Here is a 27,757-nt window from a genome sequence, read left to right as displayed (position 1 = left end):
GACTGACGGTTGGTACCCTATACGGAATGGAACTGCTAACAATGCCTGATACTATACGGAGGAGGATAGGAGGAATATGTTGATGTACCTAGATATTGAATGAAGATAGAGGTTTAGGGAGAAGAGGAAATTCCTGAGACTGGAGGAAAAGGTAGAGCTTTATAAGATCTCAGGTTGTCTAAACCGCTCTTACTTGTAACACTAATGGAAAGAACTTGAACTGTCAAACATGGCCTTAGGGGGTCTTTCCTGCCTTCACTTCAAGGAGACGTAAAAAAGGGGCTCGGATAGGCTCGGATATTGAGACTTCCTTCCTGGTTCGTGGTACCTGCAACGGATGGTTTCAACGAAATGGAAAGAAATATCGGGAGTTACATGTGGTCATAACTTGTACAAGCTTAGGCTCACTACATGTAACATACCAGAAATTGCAACGACGGTGACAGCATTGAACGTCACGAGAACCTAATTTGATACGGTTTGTTTCGGCTTCCCTGTGTCAACTGCACTTTCCTCTTTATAAACTGCGATGTTAAGAAATGTACTACTCTCTTGTACAACTCCTGGGGGAAACTGCTGCCATGACAACAGATCAAGCTCTAAATTTCAACCTTGGTGAGATTTCGTAAATCATTCTACCTATGCAACAGAATCTTCCGCATACTTACCTACATAAATACTTATCCCACGTCTATGATTATACTTAAACAGCTTCATGATAACTTTTGACAGCTATTTGGAATTGATGTGGCTGTGCTTGATATAATAGTATGTAAAACCATTATCTCCTGAATGATGACATATTGTCTTGAACGGACGGGAGACTGAGAGTCAAATACACAAGATGACAACGGCAACTGGAAAAACTATAAGTAAATGACATGTGAAGACGAAATTTTCGGGGACGTTGACATTGACCTTGTCTAGGCGACCCAGCGACCATTTCTTGGATGTCTTACCGCAATATCTCAACATCGATGTCCCATACTAGAACTAGAACTCCACCTCGACTACATTGACGAGCGCAATGGAAGTCTTTGAAGTAACCATGTCGACCCTGTGCTAGCTAAATCTCAGGACTCGTCTGTTGGGCGATCGGCCGATGGACCATAGCCAGGGGACAAGCACGCATGACGGACCTATATGCCGCTTATGTTAACACTCTATAGTTTTCTGTTGCCCTTAATGCTATTCTCTTTTTCTACCACCCTTAGGGAATTATAAGCATTGATGCTCAGTGTAATTTCACTTTTCCACAGATAAAGCCTCGAAGTCCGTTACTTATCCAGCATTCTTCGCCGTCCACCAGTGAATCGGCAAGGACAGTTTCTTCGGCAGCGAGATGCCTATTTTGGTTAGCACCAGTCATTCGCTTGTCGGAGAAGGGTTAAGAATCAATACCTCTCCAGGGCCCACCTTCTCGTAGTCCCGTCATTCCCACCACTTCCCTGAAAGGCGTCAAACTTTCGTGGAACAGGAGGAGTGACCCATTTCCCGTTTCTCCAGAAATAGGGGGTGCTGATACTGCCTTCCATGATATACCCATCTTCGTTGAGAAGGAGCACTTCCTTCTTATCGCCTGGGTTTACTTTAGCTCGATTTCTCGCATCATTGTACATATCTCTAAATGTGGTTTTATAATGGGTGAATTCGGATTTTGTCGTTCTTTGGCTATCAACGAAGATGTCGTACATGGGATCTTTGATTGGAACTTTGCCTCCTCTAACCGTAACTGAAATGTTAGAGTCGGAGTCGAAACTCTGATTCGGTAGGTATTCAGGGTATAGGTTGTTCAAATGCGTCGCTGGGAGAGAGGATATTTCATAACCTAGACTTCCATCCCGAGCTAGGGTGATCATTAATCGATGGGGTCCATTGACAAGATCTTTAGTAGCGCCCTGAAGGAATCTTTCTAGGTTTTCTAGACCCTCTTGCCCGGAAATTGAGGCTATAGCAGCCGTCCAGTCCCAGTAGATAGCCGCTCTTAGCATGCGGTCTCGGTGAAAGTCGAGCATATGGAATGGGGAAGACTTCGAATTCCATCCAACATTAGTAAACCCTAGACTTGGAACTTTTAAGAGTTCTGGGTCATATCGGATGGACGTAAATAGACGAAAATCGTCCATTGCGATAATTCAGGTACCCAGGATGCATATTTAATGGATGGTATTTTAATGTGAGGTAGGTAAGAGCTACTTCGTATATATGCATTGTATGCATATATGGGGTAAGTAATTTGGGATATGAGGGATGGTGGGGTATTCCTGTCTTCTATCAGATCGGTCACCGCGGGGATGGATGACAAATACGGTACGTACACGTACTTAGATACGCTTAAGATGTACCCATGTATAGACATGGTAAACACGATATATGTACGACCTCGATGTACTGGGGTAGCAGGACTGATGACGAGAGGTTGTGGGCCAACAGGGTCTGAAGCTTTGATAGAACAGCGCACATTAAAGTGGAACCGCGGGCTAAATAGATGAAAAAGAGTACTTCGATACATGGCTAAGTAAACTTTTTTTTGCGCCTTGCAGACTATTTTCGATGGATTATATCGATTTTTGGTAAAGCTTCCTGCAACAACATCATCAAGTCCTCAACTCGACAAACGACGTACGATCCCGCGACCTCGACTCGCTCCCTATTGTCGCACACCCCCTTGACGCACGCAATTGTCGATATCATCCCCATTATCTCATTATGTCTCGTGCTTCTGCAGCTCCGCCGCCCACGCCTCCATTAGCCCGACCTGTTGCTATCCCGGTCGAATCTTCTATCTGGAGTCGCTTCACCAATTGGGCATCCGAGAACAAAGCACTTGTATATACTATTGCTGGTGTAGCAGTTGTCGTCACTAGTGCTGGCGTTGTGTATTATCTTAATGACGCTGTTAGTTATCTAGCTTCGATCTCATATCCCCCTCCGCCTGGTAGCTTACACTTATATACGAGCAGAAACCCAAAGTCGCAGCGCAACCCAAGCTCAGCAAGAAGGAGAAGAGGAAAAGGAAAGAAGCAGAGCGCCAGGCAGAATCCACAAAATCACCTTCCGCTACGGGTGAACAAACGAAAGCTCCCACAGTAGAGGCCTCCGACGAATTGCCAGAGATCAGCGAAACTACTGTTGCCACCTTCACTGACGAGCAGCGCCGGGACTATGCCTTGCAACTCAAGAACGCCGGCAACAAGGCCTATGGCAGCAAAGACTATAACCGAGCTATCGACCTCTACTCGAAGGCCATTCTTTGCAAGCCCGACTCCATCTTCTATTCTAACAGGGCCGCATGTTACAATGCTCTCAGTGTTTGGGATAAGGTTGTCGAGGACACCACCGCCGCTATCAGCCTCGACCCCACCTACGTAAAGGCGTTAAACCGGAGAGCCAACGCCTACGAACATCTATCCCAGTTCAGTGAATCACTCCTCGATTACACTGCTAGCTGCATCATCGACGAGTTCAAGACCGACTCCAGCACCAACGCTGTTGAGCGATTACTTAAGAAAGTCGCCGAACAGAAAGCCGAGGACATTATCAAGTCTAAAGACCCTAACAAGCTGCCGAGCCCGACCTTCGTCTCCAACTATATTCAAAGTTTCCGGTCGAAACCCCGACCTGAGGGCCTAGAGGATGATGTCGAATTATCGGAATCCACCGGTCTAGGCCAATTGCAAATCGGGCTCAAGGCGATGGAAAAGAAAACCCATGAAGGTTATGAGGAGGCTGCGAACGCATTCGAGAAGGCTCTCGAGTATGGTGACTTAGGCGAGCACGAGGCGCTCGCTTATAATTTGAGGGGCACCTTTAGAAACTTGCGTGGGTCACAAGAGCAAGCTCTACGAGATATGGACAAGAGTATTGAGCTCGATCCGTCCTATACCCAGAGCTACGTGAAACGGGCGAGCATGCATCTAGAAATGGGTAAGTAACCGGTGCCTGGTAATTCGGAAGAGCCGGAAGAACATTTAAACTGACCCCCTGTTGGTAGGCGACCGGAATAGCGCTGCTGCGGACCTAGAGCAGGCTTTGAGCCAGAATGACACTGATCCGGATATTTTCTACCACCGTGCTCAATTGCACTTCATCCATGGCGAATTTCAAGACGCTGCCAAGGATTATCAGAAGTCGATCGATCTCGACTCGTCATTCATCTTCTCACACATTCAACTCGGAGTGACGCAATACAAGATGGGCTCCGTGGCGTCCTCGATGGCGACGTTCCGTCGGTGTGTTAAGAACTTCGACAGCGTTCCCGACGTGTACAATTACTACGGAGAACTACTACTAGATCAATCTAAGTATGAGGAAGCGATCCAGAAGTTCGACACGGCCATGGAGATGGAAAAGCAGACCAAGCCAATGGCTATGAACGTCTTACCCCTAATCAACAAGGCGCTAGCGCTCTTCCAACAAAAGATGGAATTCACTGAAGCCGAGAAGCTATGCGAGAAGGCGTTGATCAGTAAGGACACTGCTACAAATATATGATAGATTGGGATACTAACGATTTACAGTTGATCCGGAATGTGACATTGCCGTAGCTACGATGGCCCAACTACTTCTTCAGCAGGGCAAGATTACCGAGGCGCTCCAGTACTTCGAGCGCGCAGCTGAGCTTGCCAGGACGCCCGGAGAGATCGTCAATGCACTTTCGTACGCAGAAGCCACAAGGACGCAGATCCAAGTTCAAGAAAAGTATCCCCAACTCGCGGCCAAACTTCAGGGAATGGGCGGCGCGGGAGCTGGCGGGATGGGAGCCACATTTGCGGGTGCCCGCTAAGAACTTGGCCCTCCACAGTTACTAATACCTACCTACCTAGGTACTTTTCAAATACAGTAAAACAGGGCGACTCCACTCCATCTCAAGGCGACTGCGCGAGGCTTAATTATTAGGGCTGGGTATGTTTCGAGTTCGCAACGAAAATTGACGAAAGTGGCCGAGGGATCTATAGGTCCGAACGACGATACAATGCGCTGGTAATGATGTCGTCCCTATTCACTGTACCTGTACCTAGTATTTGTACATAATTAATACCTCCCTTTCGTTGTCGAATGAAGTCGGACGCATCGGGGAAGTTGCGGCTGTGCTTTTGATGCACTCACGTCATGACTAGTGGACCAGAAATAAAAGGGGCTGGCGGTTATAGCTATCGTTATGGATACTAAACGAGTGGCGGGCTTATGTGTTTTACAGAATACATTTGCAGTATCTCGATAGCTTGACCGATGCGGTTCTCCTTTGCGTGGTTCATGTTTTTTTTTTTTTTTTGCCTTGATTTATACCTAGGTGATCGTAAATAGTGTCTAGCTTGGCCCCATCGGGCTGGATTCTTGGTTCACACGATGCGAAGAGGCCGATTTCATCGACAGTATAAGAAATGCTCATGGCTAGGTATATCCGATATACGTTAAGAGACTGAACGAAACATCTCGTAAGCTAAGCTAAAACCATCTGCCCTGTCCCTGTATACTCAATATAGGTAAACCTGAGGAGGTAGATACCTAGGTATCTAGGTAGGTAACCGTTTACTTCAAGTGACAGCTCTTCATTAAACCAACAGAACGACAGGATGTCGACAAGAAAAAAAACACCGAGATTTCTTTCTAAATCCTGACACGTGTAACCAAGCTCCCAGAATATATACCTAGTATTCACCGGAAATATCCAAAGCAAAAAAATGTCGACGAGAATATGTAAGAAACCCCCAATTTAACAAAAAAACGTGCCCTATCCCGGTGTTAAAAAATCTTCATCTTAGGTAGGTATATAGGTAGGTAAGTAAGTATGTATGTGTACCCCTTTCCTCTTCACTTCACCTGGATCTTCGCGATCCCGTCGGTCTCGACGCCGTGGCTGGACCGCGAGTCCAGGTCCGACTCGGCCGTGGAACCGGCCGAGGAGGCGGCGGCGGACGAGCTCGTGTTGTACTCGTCGGCGGTGAACTCGCTGACGGGGGTCTCCGCGCCCGAGGAGCCGGAGGACCGGGAGACCCTCTTACGACTGTTGCCGCCGCCGCCGCCGCCGCCGCAGCGGCCTTCCGCCTCCCGCGTCTTATTTATCTTGGTGATGACGTCGGAGAGCGTGTCGCCCAGCTGCTCGACGTTGTCGGCGTCGCGGGGGACCAAATGTCCTAGGCCGTGGTCGTACAGCTGCGCCGTGTCCTGGTCGCACGCGTTGTACAGCGCGACGGACGAGTACACGAGCGGGTCGTTGGACCCGAATACGTGGAAGGTAGGGATGCCGATCGAGATCCCGTGCTCGTCCGCGAGCTTGGCGACGAAGCCGTCGCCTTCGGAGACTAGGGGCGGCGAGCCAGCGAAGAATATGGCGAACTAAATTGGGGGGGAAGTGGACACGACCACGTCAGTTGTCTTGCTTTGGTGTCTAGCACAAATGGACTTGGATATTCCGAGGAAAAGAGAGGCATTGGCTGAGACAGGAAAGACATACCTTAATACGTCTTGGCACCCCCCTCTCCTTCCACCTCCTGTCCTCTTCCGCGCAGATGGACGCCGCCATCATGGCGCCCTCCGAGTAGCCGATCAGACCGTCGATCTCGGGGTCGTCATCGATGGTCTTGAACAAGCGGTCTAGTGCCTCGCGGAAGGTCTGCCACTTGAAACCCGCGGGTTTGTTGTCGTTGCTGTTGAACAGCCGCAGCGTGGCCTCTGGGCTGAGACCTCGCGGGATGTGCCGGACCCTGCGGATGGCCTCGAAGGCGTCGCCCTTGGCCGCGTCGATGAACCGGTATAGCGGTCGCGACCCGAAGTAATTCTCCCACCCTAGCGGCGGCTCGACCTCGTGCTCGCCCTGCGTGAACGCGAACGTCGCCAGGCCCCTGTCCTCCATGTGCTTGGAGAAGGGCCCGAGCTGGACGCCGAAATTCTATGCCGTCCCGTCAGCGCTGGCATCTTTTCCCTGCGAGGGGCTGGGGGTTGGTTGATTAGTGACCTACCTTGGCGCTCCCGAAGGCACCGGGTAAGCAGAGGAATCTCATTGTGGGCGAAGGGATCCGAAAGACGTGATTTTCCGTCCTCTTTTTAGTCTTCTCCGACTTGTTATATTAAATTTTATGAGGAGGGAAAAAAGAAGATGTGTTGCAGGCAGGAAAAGAAGACAGCGTGCCCTTTAGCTATCATTCTTGTATTAGGTTAGGTTCTTGCGTACCTTAGGTAAAGCTACCCCTTTCACAAGTCCGGACGCCGCGCAGCCAGTAGCAGGTATATCCATATCTACGCACGCTCGGATGAGTGTCATAGTCGGCAATTCCCTTAGGCGACAGGTTAGATGACTGTCTAGAGGTTGCCTTGCAACCCGTGGGGGCTGTTTCTAAACTCATGTCAAGACATGGCTATGGGAGGCAAAGTCAACGAAGATCATCCCTGAGAACTCACATCAAGCGATGGCAAAGTCAACTAACGTCAATTGAGGTCATCCCTGAAGACAACTCTTGTAGAGCGATGACCATGTGAAGAAACGTTAAGCGGAATCACCCCTGGGAACCCACGATCCAAGATCCCTGTTATTCTACGCCGCTAATAGAGGATTAATGCAGGCCGAAGGGAAGGGGGTCTTGAACGACGGAGAAAAATCTTGAAAACTTTGCCTCCATGTGTTCGACGCTGAGAGGCTCCTATCCCAGTACAGCAAGGCTCGGAGATGCAGCTAGGCCAAGCACATTGCGGCCTCAACAAACCGGTGTACTGTCCTCGCGATAACGAAGCCGGTGACAACTTACATGCCCACGGACTTCCGATACTCTTTACCTACATATCTTGTACGAGCTATTACGTAGTATAGCCACATCAGACTAGGTTTATGACGAACCGCACCGACCGAACCTGAACCTTGCAAGTTTGTAATACTATATGCTGAGACGCAGCTCGTGAGGGTGTCTTGGCTGGAGTGTCTTGCTGCGCAGACTTGGTTCAGTCACATACTACATACTCAGGGGGGGTTCTCCCGAGACGTATTGACTGACTTACTAAGAATTAAGATGACGTGAAGGGAAAATGCGTGATACCGACAAGGAACTAGGATATATGTCATTAAGTCTTGTAAAGAGCCGGAAGATAAGTTATTTGCTTTCTCAGGGTGTCACTCGTCTCAGACTGAAGGCAAAAGCGGCTCGCTGAGAGGCTTTACAGCATCGGACTTAATCGTGATATCGATTTTCATTCGTCTCAAGTGGAAGACTTCCCGTCTGTAGGAATCCCCGTGTTTCATTGTCAGTTAAACCCTTGGCAACAGAGTCTGGAGGGAGCCTTGCCACGCAAGCTTAACCCAATCAGTAGTTATATCGAGTCTTCGAAAGGAACGAATCATACTTGGTCCAGAATCTAGGAACGTCTTCTTACTCTTGATATATCATGACATCTGGCACGTTCGACCCTGGTGGTTCTGCGATTATTTTAAGGTTATCTGGCCATTACTCCTTGGCACCAGTCTTTAACTCCTTTTCTCACATCTCTCAACATGGAGTCTGAGACGCCGATGCCCATTGCCATCGTGGGCATGTCGTGCCGCCTGCCCGGCGACGTGTCTTCCCCTGGTGACTTCTGGAAGCTGTTGACCAAGGGCCGTAGCGCGTGGTCTAAGATACCCAGAGGTCGCTTCAACCAGGAGGCTTACAACCATCCTAATCCAGAGAAGAAGGGTACATTAAACTCGCAGGGAGGATACTTTCTATCTCAGGATCTGGAAATGTTTGATCTAGGCTTCTTTGATATAACGCGCAAGGAAGCTGAGACCATGGGTAAATATCATTCCTCAACCCTAAGTTGCATCGACTCATTTCTTTCCAGATCCTACGCAGAGACTCCTTCTCGAATGCTCGTACGAAGCTCTCGAGAATGCTGGCATTCCTAAGGAGTCTATCTCGGGACGAAAAGTGGGTGTGTTTATCGGTGGCCCTGACAATGAACTGGGGAAGGGCAATCTTCGAGACCTAGACGACTCGGCAATGTTCGACTGCACAGGTAATCAAGGGGCATTCTTGGCCGGGCGAATATCGTACTTCTTGAATTTATGCGGACCTGCCTTCGCCGTCGACACGGCCTGTTCATCTAGTATGCATGCGTTACACATCGCTGTCCAGAGTATACGGTCAGGGGAGTCTGAACAAGCTATCGTCGCCGCATCCCACCTCATCACGCAACCTGATATCTGGGTATCTATGGCCAAACTAGGGTGAGTCAGCTGATACTTCCGTCTTTAATAGGTTAGTTGATGTAATATTATAGGTTATTTGCCGACTCGGGGAAAACCTACGCATTTGATCATCGCGCAAAGTCCGGGTATGCAAGAGGCGAGGGAGCGGGGTGTTTGATCCTTAAGCCGTTACATAAAGCTCTGGAGGATAAAGACTACATTAGGGCTGTCATTTCTCATACGGGAATCAGCCATAATGGCCGGACCGTCGGTATGTATACTTAACCTATGTATCTGCCGCGAAAAGGATACTGACAATAAACACGTAAAGGCATCGTCGCACCTAGCTCGGAAGAGCAAGAATCGCTGTTACGAAATGTCCTTTTACAAGCCAATATCGATGCCAAAGATATCGGATTTTTCGAAGCTCACGGAACTGGCACCAGAGTTGGAGATCCTATAGAAGCTAAAGCCATATATAAGGCACTTAGCCAGAAGCTAGATGGATGCGATCCATTAAGTATTGGGTCGGTGAAGTCGAATATTGGTCACCTTGAAAACGCAAGCGGTATTATATCGGTCATGAAGGCCGCCCTTATGCTGGAAAAGGGGTTTATCGTACCGAATGCCGACTTCGAGAAAGAGAACCCAGCTATTCCCTTATCCGAATGGAATCTGAAGGTTAGTTCATATTAAGAAGCTCCTCTTAACGCAATACGAAAATTAGTTCTGGATGGAACAAATACTTACCTACCTTTATGATTAGATCTCACAAAGGCAGCAGCCGATCCCTCGAGATAAGCAGTATATATGCGTAAACAACTTCGGATACAGCGGATCGAATGGACACGCAGTACTCAAGGCGCTGCCAGAGGAGAACGAAATCGAGTTCCTGGATGCTGGCAAGTTCGAAGGCCACATCAAAACAAAACGATTGTTCGTACTGAGTGGCAACGACGAGGTGGCTGCAAGAAAGAGCATGGAGCAGCTGGGGATTTTCCTCGAGCAGCATGCCGAGCTTTATCAAAGTACCATGCCTCGAAACTTGGCCTGTAAGTTTGGATGCCATCCATACTAAAGTTGTAGGCGTACTGATGTTTGAATAGACACACTATGCCAACGACGTTCCCAACTACCATGGCGTGTAGCTTTGGTGGCCGATATGTGTAGCAAATTAGCAGTAGCCCTCAATGGTGAAGTGTCACCAAAGCGCGCACCCTCTCAATCACCAAAGATCGCTTTTGTCTTCACCGGACAGGGCGCGCAATGGCATGCCATGGGTAGGGAGCTGCTAGAGTCACACGCCGTATTCGCATCAGCCATCCAGAGAGCTGACAAACATCTTCTATCCGTCGGGGCCGACTTCTCATTGCTACAGGAGCTGACACGGGATGAAAATGATTCACGTGTTGGCATGGCCCATATTAGTCAACCGATCTGTACTGCCATTCAACTTGGACTTGTGGACCTCCTAGTATCATGGGGAATAAACCCTTCTGCCGTCATAGGTCATTCTAGCGGGGAAATAGGTGCGGCCTACGCAACTGGAGCCCTGACGTTAGAAGCGGCCATGTCTGCAGCGTACTATCGTGGCCAAGTAATCATTGACCTGAAAAAGAACTTTCAAGACGTTCGAGGCTCGATGATGGCGGTGGGAATAGGCGCTGCGGAGTTACAGCCCTTCCTCAAACAGATACGAGATCCTTTTCAAGCGGTAGCAGCTTGCGAGAATTCACCTAGTTCCACCACCGTGTCGGGAGACGCCGAGGCTATCGATCAACTTTCCGATATGATGACGAGCAAAAAGATTTTCAACCGCAAACTCTTTGTTGATGTCGCCTATCACAGCCCGCATATAAAACTGGTTGCTGAAACATATTATAACATGATCGCAGATGTGGAGTTAAGAAGGGGTGATGACAAAGTCGAGTTTTTCTCTTCTCTTCGTTCCTGCAAGCTTGCTACCGACGAACTTGGTCCGCAGTATTGGGTGGACAACCTGACAAATCCGGTACGTTTCACGACAGCGTTGCAGCTACTTTGCCAAGAAAGTGAACCGGATATTCTCATTGAGATTGGTCCTCATGCTGCCCTCAAAGGTCCTATTATGCAGACTCTTAAGACGCTTGAGCAGCCAGCTTCTAAAGCGCCGGCATATCTTCCAACTCTTGTACGAGGTCGTGATGCTACCGAGACATCCCTTGAGCTTGCTGGCCAGCTTTTCGTTCGTGGATATGAAGGAATCGATTTTTTTAACATCAACCACAGACGTTCTGAAACGGAGAAGCCCGACATTATTCCCTTCCTCTATACGTATCCTTGGTCGCGCCAGCGTTGTTGGTACGAAAGTCGGATCACGCGACAGCATCGACTCAAGCCGTTTTCACGTCATGACCTCATTGGAACGTTGACTGATTGGAGCAGCGACCTGGAGCCAACGTGGCGCAATTTCATCAGGCTAGAGGAACTTCCATGGTTGCGTGAATACCGTATTCATGATCGATCTGTGTTCCCAGTAACCGCCTTCGTCTCTATGGTTGTAGAGGCGGCCGGTCAACGAGCGGCACTTAAGGGGTTCGAAGCAGGTAGCTTTGATCTGCACGACATCGTTATTCCGGAGCAATTATTTTTAGCAGATGATGAGCCGGTTGAACTCCTGTTAAGCTTTAGGAAGCATGCTGCATCTCAAGCAAGCCGGGAAGAATTCCACATCTCTAGTTTCGAGTCCACACGCGGATGGCTGGAACATTGTCGTGGTTCTGTGGAGATCAAATCTCCACAAAGCGACACTGCAGTGGTTGGCCGCCCCAAGGAATACTTCAACCCCTCCGAAGGGAATGAAATATCAATGCCCGGAGCAGGCTTCTACTTCAACCTGAGTTCTGGTGGTATTAGTTACCCTCATACCTTTTGGAATCTGGTGAGTGTCAAGATGGGCACGCATGGAGTTAGTGGTCAAGGTGCTCTCCAGGATACGAAGCTTATTATGCCGCTAGCATATGAGTCTTCATATTTGGCTCATCCAGCCACGCTAGAACCCCTTATCCAAGTATCACAAGCCAGCCTGGGATTTGACGGAGATGGTGACCCACAGTTGCCATCTGCCATCAAACAGATCCATATCGATATTAGCGATGACTGGGAGAGGAGATTTGGGTCCAAATTCGTCGTCCAGTCCACAAAAGAAATCAAATCCGGGACTTTCCTGGCCGAACTGTTCTCACCAACAGAGAGCGAGCTGCCTACTGTCTCCATGTTGGGATTAGAGCTCGCGCCGCTCAAGACTGCAGCTTCTGAGCTACCTAGTCCCAGAGAGCTATGCTACAAGGTACAATGGGAACAAATTGAAGAACGACACGTTAATGGCGTGAGCCATGCCCATATCAAAACCCATGGAGAACGCGTAACGATAGTGACAGAGCGTACTCGAGACGACACACTGGTAGCGTCACTCTGCGAAGTTATTGAGGCACATTCTGGGATCTCTCCAGATATCTCGGGTCTAACCCAAATCAGCAATTTCAATGGCTTTTTCGTGGTGCTCTCAGAGCTTGATCGCCCCGTTCTAGCCTCAATGAATAAGGTCGACTTCGAGAAAGTTCAGAGCATGCTGACAAGAGCCGGAGGCATTCTATGGGTAACATGCGGCGCATCCAAGTTTCCTATGAACCCGAGTACCAACATGGTACTAGGCCTGTTTCGCACGGCACGATCAGAGCTTGGAAAGATGGCCGTTACTCTTGATCTCGACCCGGATAGCACATTGGATGTCGAGGGTCAAGCTGCGTTGATTGAAGATGCATTTAGGCGAACCATACTAGCAGATAACCCCGAAGCCGAGGTTGAATTCGCCGAACAGGGTGGAGATCTAGTCGTACCTCGTTTTGTCTCCGACGACGATATGAACCTACGACTTCACCGCGAGTTAGGAAAATCCGAGCCATACCTTCAACCACTTCGCCAGAACGGACGTCGGTTGCGAGCGGCTACGCAAGCCGATGGTTCTTTGGACACGCTTTATTTCGAAGATGTTTCTGTCGACGAAGACTTTGGCAAAGACCAAGTTGAGATAGAGGTTGAAGCTAGTAGGCTGAGTCAAGATGATATTTCGGCACTTATAGGCACCAAGACGTCTGGTGAACCAGAAAGATCATGCAGCGGTATCGTCACTCGCATAGGCAAGGATGTTGTCAATCTTGCTGTTGGGGACAGAGTTTGTGCCTTGGGTGGTGGGCGGCTGGGCACACACACCTGTGTAGCAGCTAACGGTGCTGTCAAGATTCCAGAAAGTATGAACTTCGAGGACGCGGCAATGATACCATCCGCCTTCGGCACGGCGTTTTATGCACTGTCACAAGTCATTCGCGTCCGAAAGTCAGAACGCGTGCTCATCCAAGTAAACGACGCTAAAGGATTGGCAGCGATACAGATTGCGCAGCAGCTTGGCGCCAATGTATTCGTTGCAGTCCATGGTAGCGAGAGGAAGGAGTTTGTTGTGAAGTCGTTTGGCGTTAAGTGCAGGAATGCCTTCGACACGACCAGCATCTATTTCAACCGAGACATACAAGATGTTACTGGTGGTGCTGGTATGGATGTAGTGCTCACCAGCTCATCTAGGCTGTTGGCCGCAGCCGATACTCTGAGTAAGGTTTGGGCAAGCATTGCGCCGTTTGGTCGTATTGTCCATATGCAAGGAGCACTCCATGATCACCTTGACGGTTGGAACGCTAGAATAGATCTTGCCGAAAACGTCAGTTTTACATCAATCAACCTGCTGAACCTGGCTACTACTCGCCCGCGGCTTATGAGGGATATCCTCCGGGACGTCTTGGGATGCATGTCAAGAGGGACTTTAAAGCCCCTTAGGAAGCTGGTAACATTGCGAACGAGCGCACTGGGTACGGGTTTGCAACTGATCCAGCAGGGCACACTGCATCCCATTGTCATCTCTGCTTGGAAGGGCGACATGATAATGGTAAGGACTATATTCATATTAGCTATGTTCGAATCGCTCTTAACTAGAACACTACTAACATTTTGAACAGGCATTGCACTACGCATCAAAGTGCTTTCTAAACAGCGACGGGACTCACATCATCATCGGTGGCACCGGCGGATTAGGACGTAGTATGGCTAGATGGATGGTCGCGCACGGCGCTCGGCACATCGTACTTTTATCGAGGACCGGGGGAGACGCCAATAAGCTGAAAGAACTCATTAACGAGACCCAAGGCAGAGCCAACATAATCGTTAAAATATGCGATATTGCTAACGAAGAAAGCGCTTACCGGTTAGTGAGGGAATGCGCTGAAACACTTCCACCGATATGTGGCGTGGTCCATGCCGCAATGATGCTTCATGTAAGTCCAGTCTCACTCGACAATAATTTCGGTTGGAAATTGTTTACAAGAAGATGCCTGACCATTGATAGGACGGATTGATAGAAGAAATGACCCACGACTCATATGTTTCGGCAACTCGTGCTAAAGTTAAGGGTACTTGGAACGTCCATAATGCGCTCGAGTCTATTAATGCACGGCTTGACTACTTCGTCCTCTTGTCAAGCGCTGCGGGCATTATTGGTAGTCGTGGTCAAGCCGCATATGCCGCCGCCAACACTTTCCTTGACGGATTCGCCTCTTGCAGAGCGGCGCAAGGCTTGCCTGGGGTATCCCTTGACCTTACAGCTGTGGCCGACGCAGGCTACATTGCCGAGAATGCGGCGCGAGAGGATGAGATTACCAAGAACTTTGGTGGACAGATCGTTTCCGAGGCCGAGGTCTTAGGGCTTTTGGCGGTGGCCACGTCCGGCAATTGCGGTGCTCAGTGCTTAACTGGCCTGAAGCTTGTTCCAAGCAACACGGGCACTTTGCCTTACTATGCGGATGACCCACGGTTCAAACATCTCAAAGCGGAGGCCGATGCTTTGATACGAGCTGCAGGTAGCGATTCGGGACAAGCCGTATCGTATAGGAATGCGTTCCGTGCTGCAGCTAGCAACGACGAGGCTCGTCAAGTTGCCATACAGGGCGTGCTACAGAAGCTATCCGAAGTTCTGTCAGTAGCACGCGAGGATGTAGATGCTCAGCGTACTACGGCATCGTATGGTCTAGATTCCCTGACAGCAATCGAGGTCCGCAATTGGATCACGAGAGAGCTCGGTGCGACTCTTGAGATTCTAGAGTTATTAACAAGCACGAATGTGACGGATTTGGCTGACTTGATTGTTTCGCGAACGAAGGCATAATTTTTAGGAAGGTCTTTATTTCCCATTCAGTCTGATAGAAATACAATAGAGTTCGTCATATAAACGAGATATGTTGAGCATTATATAATGAAAATATGCCTTTCAAGGTTGTGTGATAAGAAAAGAAGACGAACGGACGAGGGTGGACGGAGATGGGGAATATGTACCCAAGTATGTACTACACAGAATTATGATTACATAATCGAAACAGCTGAAGCTTTTCAATACAGGGGTGTATCCTGCCCGTTTCATAAGGTTATTTTTAAGTCAGATATTATGTTGCTATTAGGTATTACCTACCTATGCATCAGGTCGCGAATATATATGGCAAGGTCCTGTGTACTCAGTTAGATACGAGATCATTAGGTACTGGAATCAGGTCTTGAAAAGCCTTAGTAGAAAGTGAACAATTTTAGACAAAAGGTGAAATGGTATCATTGAGCACTATCTTTTGATGCATTAATTCATTCAACCCAACTAGCCCCCCTGAAACGCAAAAATTATGACATACAACCTCGCAATGCTTTTGTTGCCTGGAAATGGAAGTCGAAATAGCTGTAATGACCGATTGCATAAAATCTGCGCAGCATATTCTTCGCTACGGGTTTGTTTCCCGTTTTAGACCTCTGTTAAATGATGTAAAAGCCCCTACGCCTTGATATCTGTCTTGGAATCACCATTGGTGTGAGTGGTATGGGTGGTACGGTTGGTGCGGTAAGTGTCGATGCTCATCCGGCTCATTTGGCTTGCCATACTCAAGCCTGTGCCTTTTCTTGTCCTCAGCGCCTTTTCCCATCGCTTCTTATCCTTGATAGGAGCGCCAGTACCGTCTAGACCGAGTACCTCCATAAGCTCCGGCATCTCGGCGTGATCTCTTGTCGTCCGCATGCGGTGACACCACGTCACACGCTTCTCTTCGACCTTCGGGTCTTCCTGATCGTCTGCCTTATTATCATCACTGGTAAACTCAAGCCTCTTATCTTCCTCACTGCGTGGTGTCGTGACAGGTGTTTCTATTGTTAAGGTGGCCGGTTCGAAAAGGAACTCTCCTCCTACTTGTCGTTGGTCGCCCATTTTCATTACTAGGCCTGTCTTGACTTGTTTTAAGCCCTGGACAACGCCGGTCACGACTGTATGGGCCAGTGACTTTCCCTGGAGGTAAGCTGGTCGAGACCCCATTGCCAAGGTGCGCACCATTCCAAGTTCAGAATACAGGCGACGAGTCGGGTCGGCATAGACTGGAAATGGGCACCCGGTTTCTTGAAGGTACGAATTGATTAATTCGGGACCGCCACACCCTATAACCGCAATAAAGGTGCTGACTGGTAATTGCAGGAGAGCATCCGGGGTGACAGAGGCTGAAAGAGTGCGTAAATATTCTTGGCAATTCTATGATGTCAATTAGTACGCATCATCGTCCGAAAAGCATTGTCGTGAACTAACCCCGCAGAAGAAGTGTCGAATGAAAATTATGAGAACTCGACGCGGAGAGTTGTGGCCAGCATACAGGCTCTTAAAGGTATGTGACTTTCCATCACTGTCGAGGACTGTGTATGTCTCTATTTTGCGCAGCGTTTCGATTGTCGGCAAATCGTTGGTAGTTTGTACTTCGCCCTGGAAATCCTGGGGGTTCACTGAATCGTCCTGGGGTTGAGCATCGGCCATCGGCCGTGTCGCCAAGTTGGTCTCGTTAGCATTTGTGGCAGACGTGTTTATGTTTGTAGTAGGCTTGGCTTCTTGGGTGGGCTTCTCCGTTGCACCGGGTCCTTTCGAAACATTCGAAGCAGGTACAGCCGCTATTGTCGGTTGCTTATTTTTCTCATTAAATGACGATCGCGGGTTCTTTTCATCTGCTATGGGAGCTCCCGAAGGAGTGGGTTGTACCGTGGAAGCCATGTAGGATAGGTATGCTTGCTCTCAGATTTTAGTGGGATGAATGCTTGACATGAGATGGCGGGGGTTGAAGGGTGATCAGGTTTGCTACCGAATACGAGGTGATAGTCGGGATTGAATGCTTGCTGTCAATCCTATCGACCTTTTCTTCTTATACTCCAGGCGAAGAACAACAGAGGTGATAAATACAATTAATTAATTAACATCTCAGGGAAGAGGGCGGAAGAAGATCGATGTTGAAACTTGGAGAGAGTTGGTACGGTCTATGTCGCGGGTATACAAGGGTAGGTACCTAAACCGGAGAGGTACCTCCATGTTCAATGCCTAAACGCCCAACCCGCGCCGCCCGCAGTACTTAAAATCTTGTCTACGTAGGTACAATACAGGGGTCAAGGCGGCTCTCTACTGGGTACATACACCACCCAGCTAACTCTTGTAGGTTGGATAAGCTAACCTAATGCCACATCCAACTTTCTCCCATTTTCGGTAGCTCGGTAATTAAGTACTTTATGTATATGGAGGTAGATACTGGGTAGAGGAATAAAAGGTAGTTTAGGTTCGATCCCTATGAGGCCTGTTGGTGCCTTCCTTTTATTCCCCTTTATCTGGTGATTTCGTCCAGGTGGTGCAGTGGTAAGTGCGTCGCTTTTAAGCATCGACCATGTGGTTCGATCCCATGGTGTGCGGCCTGAATCTCTTTTAAGAGTGCCGCCGGGGGCGTCACTTCCCTGCCCTGGTCTAGATACTGGGTAGAGGAATAAAAGGTAGTTTAGGTTCGATCCCTATTAGGCCTGTTGGTGCTGAGGTCAACTCTTTGTAAGTTAAAAGTAAATGTGATGGTCATGCTTATTTTATGTTACTTTGATGAAGCTCGGTAGAGCTCTGCCAAGGTATGAGATCTAATTAAAGAACCCTTACGTACTAGCATAAAGTTATTCTATACATCCATGGATATCAAGAGAGTTTCCCGACCACGTGGTTAAGGTTTCAGGGGAGGTTACATCCGCATTTTAAGGGTTCCTGCAACCCAGCGCAGCTCCAATTATATAAGATCTATCCAATATTACCTCTGTGCTCTAAGATATTTCTTTGCAAGGATAAGAACTACTACTATGTATGTACATACATACATACCTACCGACCTAGATAGGTAGGTATTATTACATTATTATCGTCCTATCTGCTAATGGAACGAGGGTCCCTTGTGAGGAGACTATAAATTATGCGGGTGCGGTAAAGGTAAAACTCTTTAATAGGTAAGTTGATTCTCTCACAACATAGAGGCATATAATTTTTAGGTGAACGAATGTATATTAGTAAGCAACGTCTACTTTGCCATGAATTGAACGCAGTAAGTCTTAAAGGACTTATGGGAATGCCGAAACCCTAGCCGAGTCCTCGTGAACGGAGGAGGACTTGCACTTGACGAATCAAGCGAGGCGTGGGATGGCTCCTGATCACAGGGCATTGGCCATATTGCTTATTGTCGTTCGTGGCCATTATCTCGGTCCTAGCACGGAATCTCGTAGCAGCTGCCTAACGCAAGTGCCGCAGCTAATTCGGCGTGCTGCTACGGTCTTCTCTGTTGTCTCCCACTGCCACCAGACCAAAATTCTAGGTTCGACAGCTCATGTCGTAACGTCTGTGAGTTGGACTCCGGCTGGACTTGCCGGTTGGCAGTAACTCGAGCGCGGTTACTTCTGTCGAATCAGCTGCGAATTGCAGCTGCAGAAGAGTTGGATGATTCCAAAGTTTGAAGGGCGGCAAGTATTAAAGCACAAGCTGTTCGATTGCGCAGCTCGGATTTGAATGATTACGAGTCAAGGTTCCAGGCCTATAGGGCACTAGGACTCCTTAACTGCAGAATCTTCTTGATTTTTCCAAATGTTGGTGCTTTTCACTTATCGTAGGTAATCAATCGAGTCCACCGCCAACCTGGCTCGCAAAAGCTGTGCTAACCGACTTCTCATCATCATCGTATCGACGTCGAAACCCGTTTGAAAAAGCCGGGTAAGAACTGTCTGCAACGTGCTGCTTCAGACGATCGCTCTGAGTGTAGGACGTTGGTCGAGAACGAAGAGCGTCTGGAAGACCAGCTCCGAGACTAGCGCCGCCTTGTCCGACGCCTTTGCTACCAATGACACTAGCGGTACCGTCAGTGAATTCGGAGGTGGCGACGCTCTCGCCAGCGATACTCTCTGCTCCTCGGCCCCTACCCTTGCCGCCGACACGGCCACCTGAACCTGCGTTGAAACCCGGAAGCCCAGGCCACTGTTCAGAATTAAAGTTGGAAAACATCTGCGGAAAAGCAGTATTACCGATCCCGGCTCCGCCCAGGGCCGAGCTATGAAGACTGGACGTATCATCAGGGATATACGAAATCATTGAACTTGATTCAAAGTCTTGGCCTGAATTCTGGCCACCATTGTATCCGGCCGAACGACCATTGGTGTAACCACTAGAGACGTATGAAACCTGCTGAGGACGCGGGCGGTATGTGTTTTTAGGCCGACTGAACTGAAGCAAAGATGTTTGTAGGTTGGTCAAAGGTCCCTCTACGAGACATTTGCGCTCTTTGAAATGCACCAGGAGGTGATGCCATAGTTCATGTTTGGACAGGACTTTGGGGTTGCCAATGATTACAAGACCAAACTTTGCACGAGTCAGAGCAACGTTCAACCGGCGCGGGTCAGAAAGAAATCCGATGCCTTGATTGTCATTGGACCGCACACAGGACAGAACGATGAAGTCCTTTTCACGACCTTGGAAAGCATCGACGGATGCGACCTCCACTTCCTTGTAAGACTCCTTCTTAAAAGTGCCTGTATTCTGCATCGTGGTCACGATGTAACTGCGCTGACCTTCGTACGGGGTAATAACACCGATATCTGAAGGTCGCACGCCGGCTTTGAAAAAGCGAGTCACAATCTTTTCCACATTGGAAGCCTCAGTCCGGTTGAGGTATGACGTTCCAGACGCAGAAATCTCTTCGTTGCCCAGATTGGACCAGAACATCATGGGCATCTCACCGACCGGCCAAGGGAAATCGACATCTTTACGAATTCTGTTCGGCGCCGAGACACCATTCTGAAGAGAACCTTCGTAGAACATGTTTGAGGGGAATTCAGATAAGCAGGGATGCATTCGGTACTGGATGTTCAGTCGGATAGGAGTAAACCCAAGTCGGACGAGACGCTCAAAGAGGGACTGGTTGAGACCGGCTTTGGCAGCTTTCTTATTCATAATCACAGGACCAAGCTGTTTGTGGTCACCGACGAGGACAACCTGCTTACAGCCTAAGACCAGAGGAATCATACACTCCGGTTCAGCAGACTGCGTCGATTCATCGATGAGGACATTTCGAAATTTCATCTTGGCCAAACGCGGGTCTCCGGCGCCAACACAGGTACAACAGACCACGTCTGCGTTGTTCAAAATCTCACGCTCAGCAGCACGAGTCAGCTGCTTGTATCGTTTCTCGTCTTGGCTTGAGAGTTCACCGGCGGTAGTCTTGAGTTGGGAGAGTTTCATCAGGTCGGGGTTGGTATCGAGCATCCGGACTTGCTCATGCAGAGCCAGGAAGCTGACAGAAGACTCGACGTCCTCACGAGACTTCGCCGTAAGGCGCACGACTTTTAATCCTGTGAGGTTAATACGCTCACAGAGTTGGTCCACAGCAACGTTTGATGGCGCGCACACCAGGACTTGGCCATTATTCATCTTTGCCAGATGATAAATGATAGTTGCGGAAGTAACTGTTTTACCAGTTCCCGGAGGCCCCTGAATGAGACTCAGAGGTGTTAGCAGAACGTTCTTGATAGCGCTAATCTGGCTGTTGTTGAGCTCCGGAAGACCAGGCACGCTAAACTTCTTAGGTAGGTTGGTCTTCATAGGAGCAACAGCAACTTCATGACCAAGAAGCTTGTGGAAAATATATCCGGAGACACTCATCTCATCCACGGCAAAGGTTTTCATAGCAGCCTGCATGCGATCGTAAGAGGTGGCTTTCCAGACGTAGTCGGCCGAGAAGTTATGGGTGCATTCGGTTGGTACAGATTTATCGTTTCCCGTCTTGCGTAACTCCAAAGTTACCTCGTCAGACTGACTGTTAGGGATCTTGACGACATATCCGACGCCCTCCCAAGGAGGTCGAAGCTCTCCCTTGTATTTGATTCGCATCTCATCGCCAACAGCTAGTTTGACATCACCAGATTCCAATTTCGGAAACGTAAAACTAGCGAGGTGCTTCGTGTTAAGACCTAAGTCCCATCGAACAACCAAACCGTCTTCGGATTGCGCTTCCTTGAGTTTTTTGTCATAGTCGGACTCCATCTTCACAAGAGGCCCAAATATGTTCTGGTACTGATACGGGTCTTCGTACTTCAGGAGAACGGGAAGCGGATCGTCATCGATGCTAGCCGCCTTCTCCAGATCAGCAATAGTAGCACTAGAATTTTCCTTCCACATCTCTTCTAACTTGGCGATCATAGGAGGTGTTAGATGGCGAGCACGAAGTTGTTCATTATCGCTGGGCGGCGAAACGAGCCAAGGAAGGAAACTTCGGTCCTCGATCAAAGGCTGCCACCTAGCAGTATCCCAGCTCATGTCCTTCGAAGAGGGCGTAGCGGCGCAAGGCTGGCGGCATAGAAGAACAACGACCGTATCCGATTTAGCGGGGATAAATCCAAGTAGGAAAACGTTCTTCGTTCCACAGTTATAGCATTCAAGAGTAGTGTCACCGAGAGTAGACTGCGGGTGAAGTTGTACTTCCTTATGCCGGGCCCGAACTAGATGATTGACAATGTGCGACGAGCTCGCATTACCTCGAGCGCTGCAAAACCACTTGTTGCAGGCAAGACACTTCACGACCGAACCTGGAGAATGGATGCCACAGTACCTATGATGGCACGTTAGCAATCTACCTAGGTGATCAACCTATAATCTACTTATTTTTGGGGACCTACGCGCAAGCATGTGGAGGCAATTTCTTCTCCTCCTCAGGAGCCTTGAGATTCAGGCCCTTCATAGCCCCAACAGGGACACTAGCTACGCTTTCGGTATCGTCGTCATCAAATGTCTCGGTTTCGTTATCATCGTCGTCATTCCGTCGCCTTGCGTTGCCTAAGCCTCCGCGACCACTGTACTTGCCATAGAGAAGGCTCTCATCGGGATCCAGTGTAGATAGGTCATCGTCGCCGGCGTTGATAGCAGCAGCAGAATCGGATACAAGGTGGTTACCCAGATGGGTAAAAGCGCCTTCCATTATAGCGCCGTCAGCCGGCTAGGACAGCCGGGTTTGGGAGGCAGTTACTTTCCACCTGATATATATTAATACTATTTAAATTGGGTTTGTGTGGGTTCACCTGGGTTCATAAATTGATATGGTATAGGAAATGGATAGAAGAGTGAAAGACGTGAGATTGAGGGTGAGGGCGAGGGGGGTAAAAGGGTTGAGCGATTGGCGAAAGGGCAAAAGTAGGTAGTCAAGTATCGGATTGTGGAAGAAAGAGAATAGAGGGAGTGAAGGGTTGAGGGAGAATCGACAGTTGCCGAACATACCTACCTGAGTGCCTTACTATGTGTAAAGTGATGCGTGAAATCGCAGCTTCAATTATTCCTCGTCGCAGCCTTATTCGGCGCAGGGAGAAGATTGACGGGTTATTGTTGTGAGGAAAAAGAAAAGAAGGATGTTATCACATTGTGGAATTCTGAGGTTTAGATTTCTGAGATTGCGATAACTTTCGCGCTTGCATCTTTCAATGTGGCGGAAATCCAGGCGGGATAGGGTGGGTCCTAAACGCTTGGACCAATGACCTCTTACATTCAACAGGCCTAAACCTGTCTAGGTATCGGGCAAAGTCTGATAAGCCCCGATACCAAAATTTCCCTTGAACATGTCCCAAAAAAAAGTTCATTGCTTTGGCCGGGACTTTGACTCTATTCATCAATTTGAAGCTTCCAAGTCATTACTCAGATTAAAGGCCCTTGGAACCGTACGAGATCAGTCGCAAAAGGCCCAGTGATCACCACATCACAATCGGATAGATATTGCATACAAATAGGCCCCCTATTAAACTAGCACCTCGATCAAAATCATGATTGTGCGTTGATCTACCTGGGATTGTCATGCGAACCTGCTAACATGACGATAACACAGCGCAAACAAGCTCGACAACGGCGCGACTACCTCTATAGAAGAGCTCTGCTATTACGGGATTCCGAGATAAGCGAGAAGAGAGCAAAACTCAGAGCATCCTTGGCCACTGGCAGGCCTCTAGATCCATCCATCGCAAACGACAAGGAACTAAGAAAAGACTACCAATTTGATGAATCTCGACCGGACCGAAGCAAGAATGAAGAGCTGGATCTCGATGATGAATATTCCCAGCTTTCGGGGATAGTAGATCCTCGAGTCCTCGTTACCACCTCGAGAGACCCCTCCGCTCGTTTATCAGCATTCGCAAAGGAAATCCGTCTACTACTCCCGACTGCCATACGGCTGAATCGCGGCAACTTGATCCTGCCAGATCTTGTTCGATCAGCACAGTCCAGCGGCCTAAGCGATCTACTCCTTCTCCATGAACATCGTGGAGTTCCAACTGCGTTGACATTGTCCCACTTCCCTCACGGACCAACGATATCATTTTCATTGCACAATGTCGTATTACGCCATGATATCCCCAATAGTATTCGAGGAACCGTCAGCGAGTCGTATCCACATCTGATATTTGATGGTGAGTAAGGTAGCGCATATGCCAAATTCACTAATGTCACTAACCTAAACTACAGGCTTTACTTCTCGCCTTGGTGAAAGGGTTGTCAAAATCTTGAAGCATATCTTTCCCCCGCGGGAACCCCTGACAAGCAAAGCTAAGCTCGGAAGTCGAGTGGTCACGTTTAAAAACATCGAAGACTCGATCGAAGTGCGGCATCACGTTTTCGTCCGAACAGGATATGACAGCGTGGAGCTGTCCGAAGTCGGGCCCCGAATGACCATGAAGGTATTTGAGATCCGCAGTGGTACATTGGAGAACAAGGATGGCGATGTCGAATGGCACCTAAACCAGTACACGAGAACCAGCCGCAAGAAGGATTATCTTTGAGGCTAATCCTATCAAATTCAACCGTCCCCGAAGCTTTACGCATAGCTAGAGGAATACGTGACGCCACGGTGAATGATGGATTTCCTGTCGGATCCAAGCGAACCTCCATACGAGCGTATAAATATTTTGCAACATCTCATTCAGCACCTCACCAAGGTAACAGCCGCTCAGCGTATAAACGAACTCCGCAATGAGCAGCCCTGTTCCGGATGGCCGGTCCATGTGCCAAACTTTGATATAGGGCTTTGAGTAGGCGGGAGTATTCTCAAAACCGCCAGCCAAACTCTGGCCCGGTACGGTGCCATCTTATTAGGAAGAACACCATTGGAAAGCCTACATGATATAAGATCATGGTAAAATTATGACGGTCTAGCAAATATTGTCTTAAAAGCAGATATCATGACAAGTGAAGAGTATGGCTACAAGTCGAGACAGACATGTTGTCTAAACTTGCATAAGAGCTTATCAATAAAAGAATGAAGTGAGAATCAAGTTTGGGACGAAGCTATCTTAGCAGTATGTTGCTAAGGTTGAAACTGAATCTACAACAAGCAAAGGCATTCTGAATCATAGTTTGGTTGGTATCATTTGAAAGTCATATTAGCAGACATCACAGAAAGACAGCAACGCAACGAAATGTTTATATCTGCTAGACAACAGATTTTCAGATATGCAGACAGTCAGCCCGCAAGAGTCAATCGTATGCGCTAGTGATGGGGCAGGCTCTAAAAAACGCTTCGCATAGTCTAAGCCTTATGAATACGACAGCGTTGTGGTGGTTTAGATATTATGTAAGTACGTATGTGGCTATCCATATAAATATTTAATTCGAGTCAGCCGTTTCGCAGCTGCCTAGCTACGGTAAGCTACCAATTCGTCCAATTCATGGGCTGTGACGACATGTGAGCATCTTTTTAAGTTCACAGCCCCAGAGGCAAAGAAGCGCTAGAGATTTACCATTGGCGGGTACGGGTAAAGCTAAACCGAGGAGGGTAGTAGGGATGGCAGGGCTCCCATCGAGGCCATGCCTATTTTTGGGGTCGTACAGCTTACAGTACATATTATTACCCGCATCCCGTTCTTGCCACTGTCTGGTAATGTACTTTCTTAGCTCTAATTTCCACGTGCATGAGTAGAAAGGCTTCCATCATGGATCTTTAGATTGGTAGTGGGGTACTTGTATGCAAAATAGACCTTCAATTTGATTTGGGCGAACTTCGCTCTTTGTCCAAGCCACCCACTGATGCCACTTGATGGCACTGGTCGTCGTCAATCATCAATCATCCAGCGAAAACCAGATTCGCGGGTTAATCCTTGAATAAGAGAATTTCCATGCGGGTTCTTTTAAGATTTTACTACGTACCCATCAACTCATATCTCGTTTTATCCGCGTTTTGTTCCCTCTTCCTTCTCCATTCTCGACTTTTATTTCTCCCGAATTAATTGCACGGAATACCTCTACTTCTAAATCTTGTGTCGGAGAGCAAGACAATTCGGAGGGGGTGATAGGCTGTTAGTAGCCTACAAAAAAATTGGACAAATTGCCCAGACGTCACTTCGGTCAGTTATTTGCAGGGTCCGTGTGTACCGTAAGAAGCAGCTGTAAAGGCTGTAAATTGATTCAATCCATTCAGTCTCATCCCTCTCCAATCCCATTCCCTTCTTTTTACATCATCACAATCATCATCACCATCATTACATCGCTTCCCGCCCGTCGCGCCGACCCGAGATCTTAAAACCATTAGGCTTTTTAGATTTCATGAGGGCGACGGCCTAAACAGCCATCATCATGTCTTACGGACAATATCAAAACAATCCATACCAAGAGGCCCCGTCGTCAGAACAGGGCTATGGTTATGGCCAGGTAAGCGACAGCAATAGCAATAGCCAGCAATGTCGGCGCATGTCAGTAACCATCTAACAATTATTCAGGATCACGAGTTGCAAAGCTACCCTCAACAACCAGCCTCGGACACGCTCTCGCAGCAGGACTTCCTTGGCCGGATTCAATTTCTTCGCAATGAAATCGGTACGCTCACAAGCAATGTCCGGGCAATTGCGTCGCTGCACCAGCGCGCATTGGCCGAAGCAGACGGCGGCGCGGCATCATCGCAACTCGAACGCATCATCGCCGATACCCAAACTCTAAACCGTGGCATCCGGGACCAGCTTAAATTCTTAGCAAATGACGCCAACAAGACTTCCGACGCCAGCCGTACCCTAAAGGAGCGCCAAGTCAACACAATCAAGGCCGAATTTGAGCGCGAGTTGCGCAGTTACCAGGAAGAGGAGGGTTCCTACCGTCAACGGTACCGCGACCAGATCGCCCGTCAGTACCGCATCGTCAACCCCGATGCTACCGAGGATGAAGTTCGCCAAGCAACTGAAGCCGACTGGGGCAACGAAGGTGTCTTCCAAACAGCCGTATGTTTTACCTTCCATCTTACCGCCGGTATATTCGAGATAGTGCAATACTAACAGGAACATGCAGCTCCGCACCAACCGTACCGGTCAAGCATCAACAGTTCTTGGAGCAGTGCGCGCTCGCCACAATGAGCTGCAACGCATCGAGCATACTCTGACGGAGCTAGCAAATATGTTCCAAGACCTCGCTGTATTAATCGAGCAGCATGAGCCATATGTACAGCAAGCAGAGGAGAATGCAGTTAACACCGCCAAGTATATGGACGAAGGTAACACGCACGTGAAGAAAGGTATCATTCACGCCCGCAACCGCCGCAAGTGGAAGTGGTGGTGTCTATTCATCGTTATCCTCATCATCTGCGTTGCCGTTGCTATCGGTGTCGGTGTAGCGGCCCAAAATGGGGCTTTTAAGAAGAACAATTAAGACAGGTTACACGTTATTTAACCGTGTAAGGGATGAGCGGATGACCACAATGAAATGTGCCTCCTCCAGGAGACGACACGATGAGGTTAAAAAGAAAGAGAAAAAACTACCGGGTCATGCGGGGATGGCAGATTTGGGAGAATCATATTAATTGCCGACATTCCGTCCAATATCTATCTATATGGACGTCGGCGGACCTCCCGGCCTCCGGTGTTTTACGGAGGAAGGGGGTAGGGTCCCCCTCTAATGCATCGTTTTCTTATGTACGCATACTTCTTTGTGCGGATTCTTTGCCGCTCGGGCGGCCGTGTCTATTGGATCTTCTTCTCAGGGTGACGGTCCGGAGCTAGACGGGCTGGTATTGTAGATAGGTAGATACGTACGCCCGTATGTTTTATTGCTTCTTTTCTCGGCCTCTTCAGTGTTGCGCCTGTTCCATGTAGTGTATTTCGTTGCTTCGTATTTCCAACTGTTGAGCGACTCTTGATAAAGAGTTAGTGAGAGGCAAT

At 48.6% G+C, this 27,757-nt stretch overlaps 8 protein-coding genes across 8 annotated transcripts; 4 read left to right on the top strand and 4 right to left on the bottom strand.

Moving 5' to 3' along the window:
* Positions 1–484: 484 nt before the first annotated feature.
* F4807DRAFT_435746 (aminotransferase) lies at positions 485–2,406 on the bottom strand. Its single transcript, XM_047998913.1, has 5 exons — positions 2,319–2,406; positions 1,402–2,264; positions 913–1,346; positions 669–857; positions 485–611 (listed from the first exon to the last, which is right to left on the bottom strand). The coding sequence occupies exons 2-3, from the start codon at positions 2,124–2,126 to the stop codon at positions 1,235–1,237; spliced, it is 837 nt and encodes a 278-aa protein (XP_047851641.1). The 5' UTR covers positions 2,127–2,264; positions 2,319–2,406; the 3' UTR covers positions 485–611; positions 669–857; positions 913–1,234.
* F4807DRAFT_435744 (mitochondrial outer membrane 72K protein) lies at positions 2,406–5,360 on the top strand. Its single transcript, XM_047998912.1, has 4 exons — positions 2,406–2,898; positions 2,964–3,927; positions 3,995–4,468; positions 4,521–5,360. The coding sequence occupies exons 1-4, from the start codon at positions 2,710–2,712 to the stop codon at positions 4,784–4,786; spliced, it is 1,893 nt and encodes a 630-aa protein (XP_047851640.1). The 5' UTR covers positions 2,406–2,709; the 3' UTR covers positions 4,787–5,360.
* F4807DRAFT_187303 (serine hydrolase-domain-containing protein) lies at positions 5,155–7,089 on the bottom strand. The gene is made up of 3 exons (XM_047993642.1): positions 6,963–7,089; positions 6,458–6,892; positions 5,155–6,339 (listed from the first exon to the last, which is right to left on the bottom strand). The coding sequence occupies exons 1-3, from the start codon at positions 7,002–7,004 to the stop codon at positions 5,815–5,817; spliced, it is 1,002 nt and encodes a 333-aa protein (XP_047851639.1). The 5' UTR covers positions 7,005–7,089; the 3' UTR covers positions 5,155–5,814.
* A 1,393-nt stretch (positions 7,090–8,482) lies between these two features.
* Positions 8,483–15,404, top strand: F4807DRAFT_462851 (ketoacyl-synt-domain-containing protein; the record flags this gene model as incomplete). Its single annotated transcript, XM_048001883.1, has 8 exons — positions 8,483–8,762; positions 8,812–9,196; positions 9,250–9,428; positions 9,489–9,838; positions 9,924–10,209; positions 10,264–14,132; positions 14,203–14,517; positions 14,589–15,404. 8 exons carry the CDS (start codon positions 8,483–8,485, stop codon positions 15,402–15,404), a joined length of 6,480 nt encoding a protein of 2,159 aa, XP_047851638.1.
* Positions 15,405–15,807: 403 nt separating this feature from the next.
* F4807DRAFT_187472 (AhpC/TSA antioxidant enzyme-domain-containing protein) lies at positions 15,808–17,523 on the bottom strand. The gene is made up of 2 exons (XM_047993643.1): positions 16,848–17,523; positions 15,808–16,793 (listed from the first exon to the last, which is right to left on the bottom strand). Exons 1-2 carry the CDS (start codon positions 17,298–17,300, stop codon positions 16,053–16,055), a joined length of 1,194 nt encoding a protein of 397 aa, XP_047851637.1. The 5' UTR covers positions 17,301–17,523; the 3' UTR covers positions 15,808–16,052.
* A 957-nt stretch (positions 17,524–18,480) lies between these two features.
* F4807DRAFT_452964 (P-loop containing nucleoside triphosphate hydrolase protein) lies at positions 18,481–20,669 on the bottom strand (the record flags this gene model as incomplete). The annotated part of the gene is made up of 2 exons (XM_048000396.1): positions 18,481–18,510; positions 19,257–20,669. The coding sequence occupies 2 exons, from the start codon at positions 20,667–20,669 to the stop codon at positions 18,481–18,483; spliced, it is 1,443 nt and encodes a 480-aa protein (XP_047851636.1).
* A 2,536-nt stretch (positions 20,670–23,205) lies between these two features.
* On the top strand, positions 23,206–24,418 carry F4807DRAFT_187113 (Brix-domain-containing protein). Its single transcript, XM_047993641.1, has 2 exons — positions 23,206–24,031; positions 24,087–24,418. Exons 1-2 carry the CDS (start codon positions 23,440–23,442, stop codon positions 24,398–24,400), a joined length of 906 nt encoding a protein of 301 aa, XP_047851635.1. The 5' UTR covers positions 23,206–23,439; the 3' UTR covers positions 24,401–24,418.
* Positions 24,419–25,529: 1,111 nt separating this feature from the next.
* On the top strand, positions 25,530–27,275 carry F4807DRAFT_435680 (t-SNARE). The gene is made up of 3 exons (XM_047998911.1): positions 25,530–26,264; positions 26,333–26,824; positions 26,892–27,275. The coding sequence occupies exons 1-3, from the start codon at positions 26,190–26,192 to the stop codon at positions 27,246–27,248; spliced, it is 924 nt and encodes a 307-aa protein (XP_047851634.1). The 5' UTR covers positions 25,530–26,189; the 3' UTR covers positions 27,249–27,275.
* The last annotated feature ends 482 nt before the right edge of the window (positions 27,276–27,757 follow it).

The sequence above is a fragment of the Annulohypoxylon truncatum genome (assembly GCF_022578515.1).
Source record: "Annulohypoxylon truncatum strain CBS 140777 unplaced genomic scaffold F4807scaffold_29, whole genome shotgun sequence".
Taxonomy (NCBI): Eukaryota; Fungi; Ascomycota; class Sordariomycetes; order Xylariales; family Hypoxylaceae; genus Annulohypoxylon; species Annulohypoxylon truncatum.
Note: the sequence above shows the minus strand (reverse complement) of the source record. Positions and strands in the feature narration are given on the sequence as shown.

Coding starts and splice junctions, on each gene's coding strand:
- F4807DRAFT_435746 (XM_047998913.1), bottom strand. CDS start 2,126: ATGGACGATTTTCGTCTATTTACGTCCATCCGATATGACCCAGAACTC. Junction 1,347..1,401: donor AGAAGGTGGGCCCTGGAGAG/GTATTGATTCTT, acceptor TAACCAAAATAG/GCATCTCGCTGCCGAAGAAA.
- F4807DRAFT_435680 (XM_047998911.1), top strand. CDS start 26,190: ATGTCTTACGGACAATATCAAAACAATCCATACCAAGAGGCCCCGTCG. Junction 26,265..26,332: donor AGGGCTATGGTTATGGCCAG/GTAAGCGACAGC, acceptor ACAATTATTCAG/GATCACGAGTTGCAAAGCTA. Junction 26,825..26,891: donor AAGGTGTCTTCCAAACAGCC/GTATGTTTTACC, acceptor AGGAACATGCAG/CTCCGCACCAACCGTACCGG.
- F4807DRAFT_187472 (XM_047993643.1), bottom strand. CDS start 17,300: ATGGCTTCCACGGTACAACCCACTCCTTCGGGAGCTCCCATAGCAGAT. Junction 16,794..16,847: donor TTCGACACTTCTTCTGCGGG/GTTAGTTCACGA, acceptor TTGACATCATAG/AATTGCCAAGAATATTTACG.
- F4807DRAFT_187303 (XM_047993642.1), bottom strand. CDS start 7,004: ATGAGATTCCTCTGCTTACCCGGTGCCTTCGGGAGCGCCAAG. Junction 6,893..6,962: donor GTGCCTTCGGGAGCGCCAAG/GTAGGTCACTAA, acceptor GGGACGGCATAG/AATTTCGGCGTCCAGCTCGG. Junction 6,340..6,457: donor GGGTGCCAAGACGTATTAAG/GTATGTCTTTCC, acceptor CCCCCAATTTAG/TTCGCCATATTCTTCGCTGG.
- F4807DRAFT_187113 (XM_047993641.1), top strand. CDS start 23,440: ATGACGATAACACAGCGCAAACAAGCTCGACAACGGCGCGACTACCTC. Junction 24,032..24,086: donor TCCACATCTGATATTTGATG/GTGAGTAAGGTA, acceptor CCTAAACTACAG/GCTTTACTTCTCGCCTTGGT.
- F4807DRAFT_435744 (XM_047998912.1), top strand. CDS start 2,710: ATGTCTCGTGCTTCTGCAGCTCCGCCGCCCACGCCTCCATTAGCCCGA. Junction 3,928..3,994: donor GAGCATGCATCTAGAAATGG/GTAAGTAACCGG, acceptor CCCTGTTGGTAG/GCGACCGGAATAGCGCTGCT. Junction 4,469..4,520: donor ATGCGAGAAGGCGTTGATCA/GTAAGGACACTG, acceptor AACGATTTACAG/TTGATCCGGAATGTGACATT.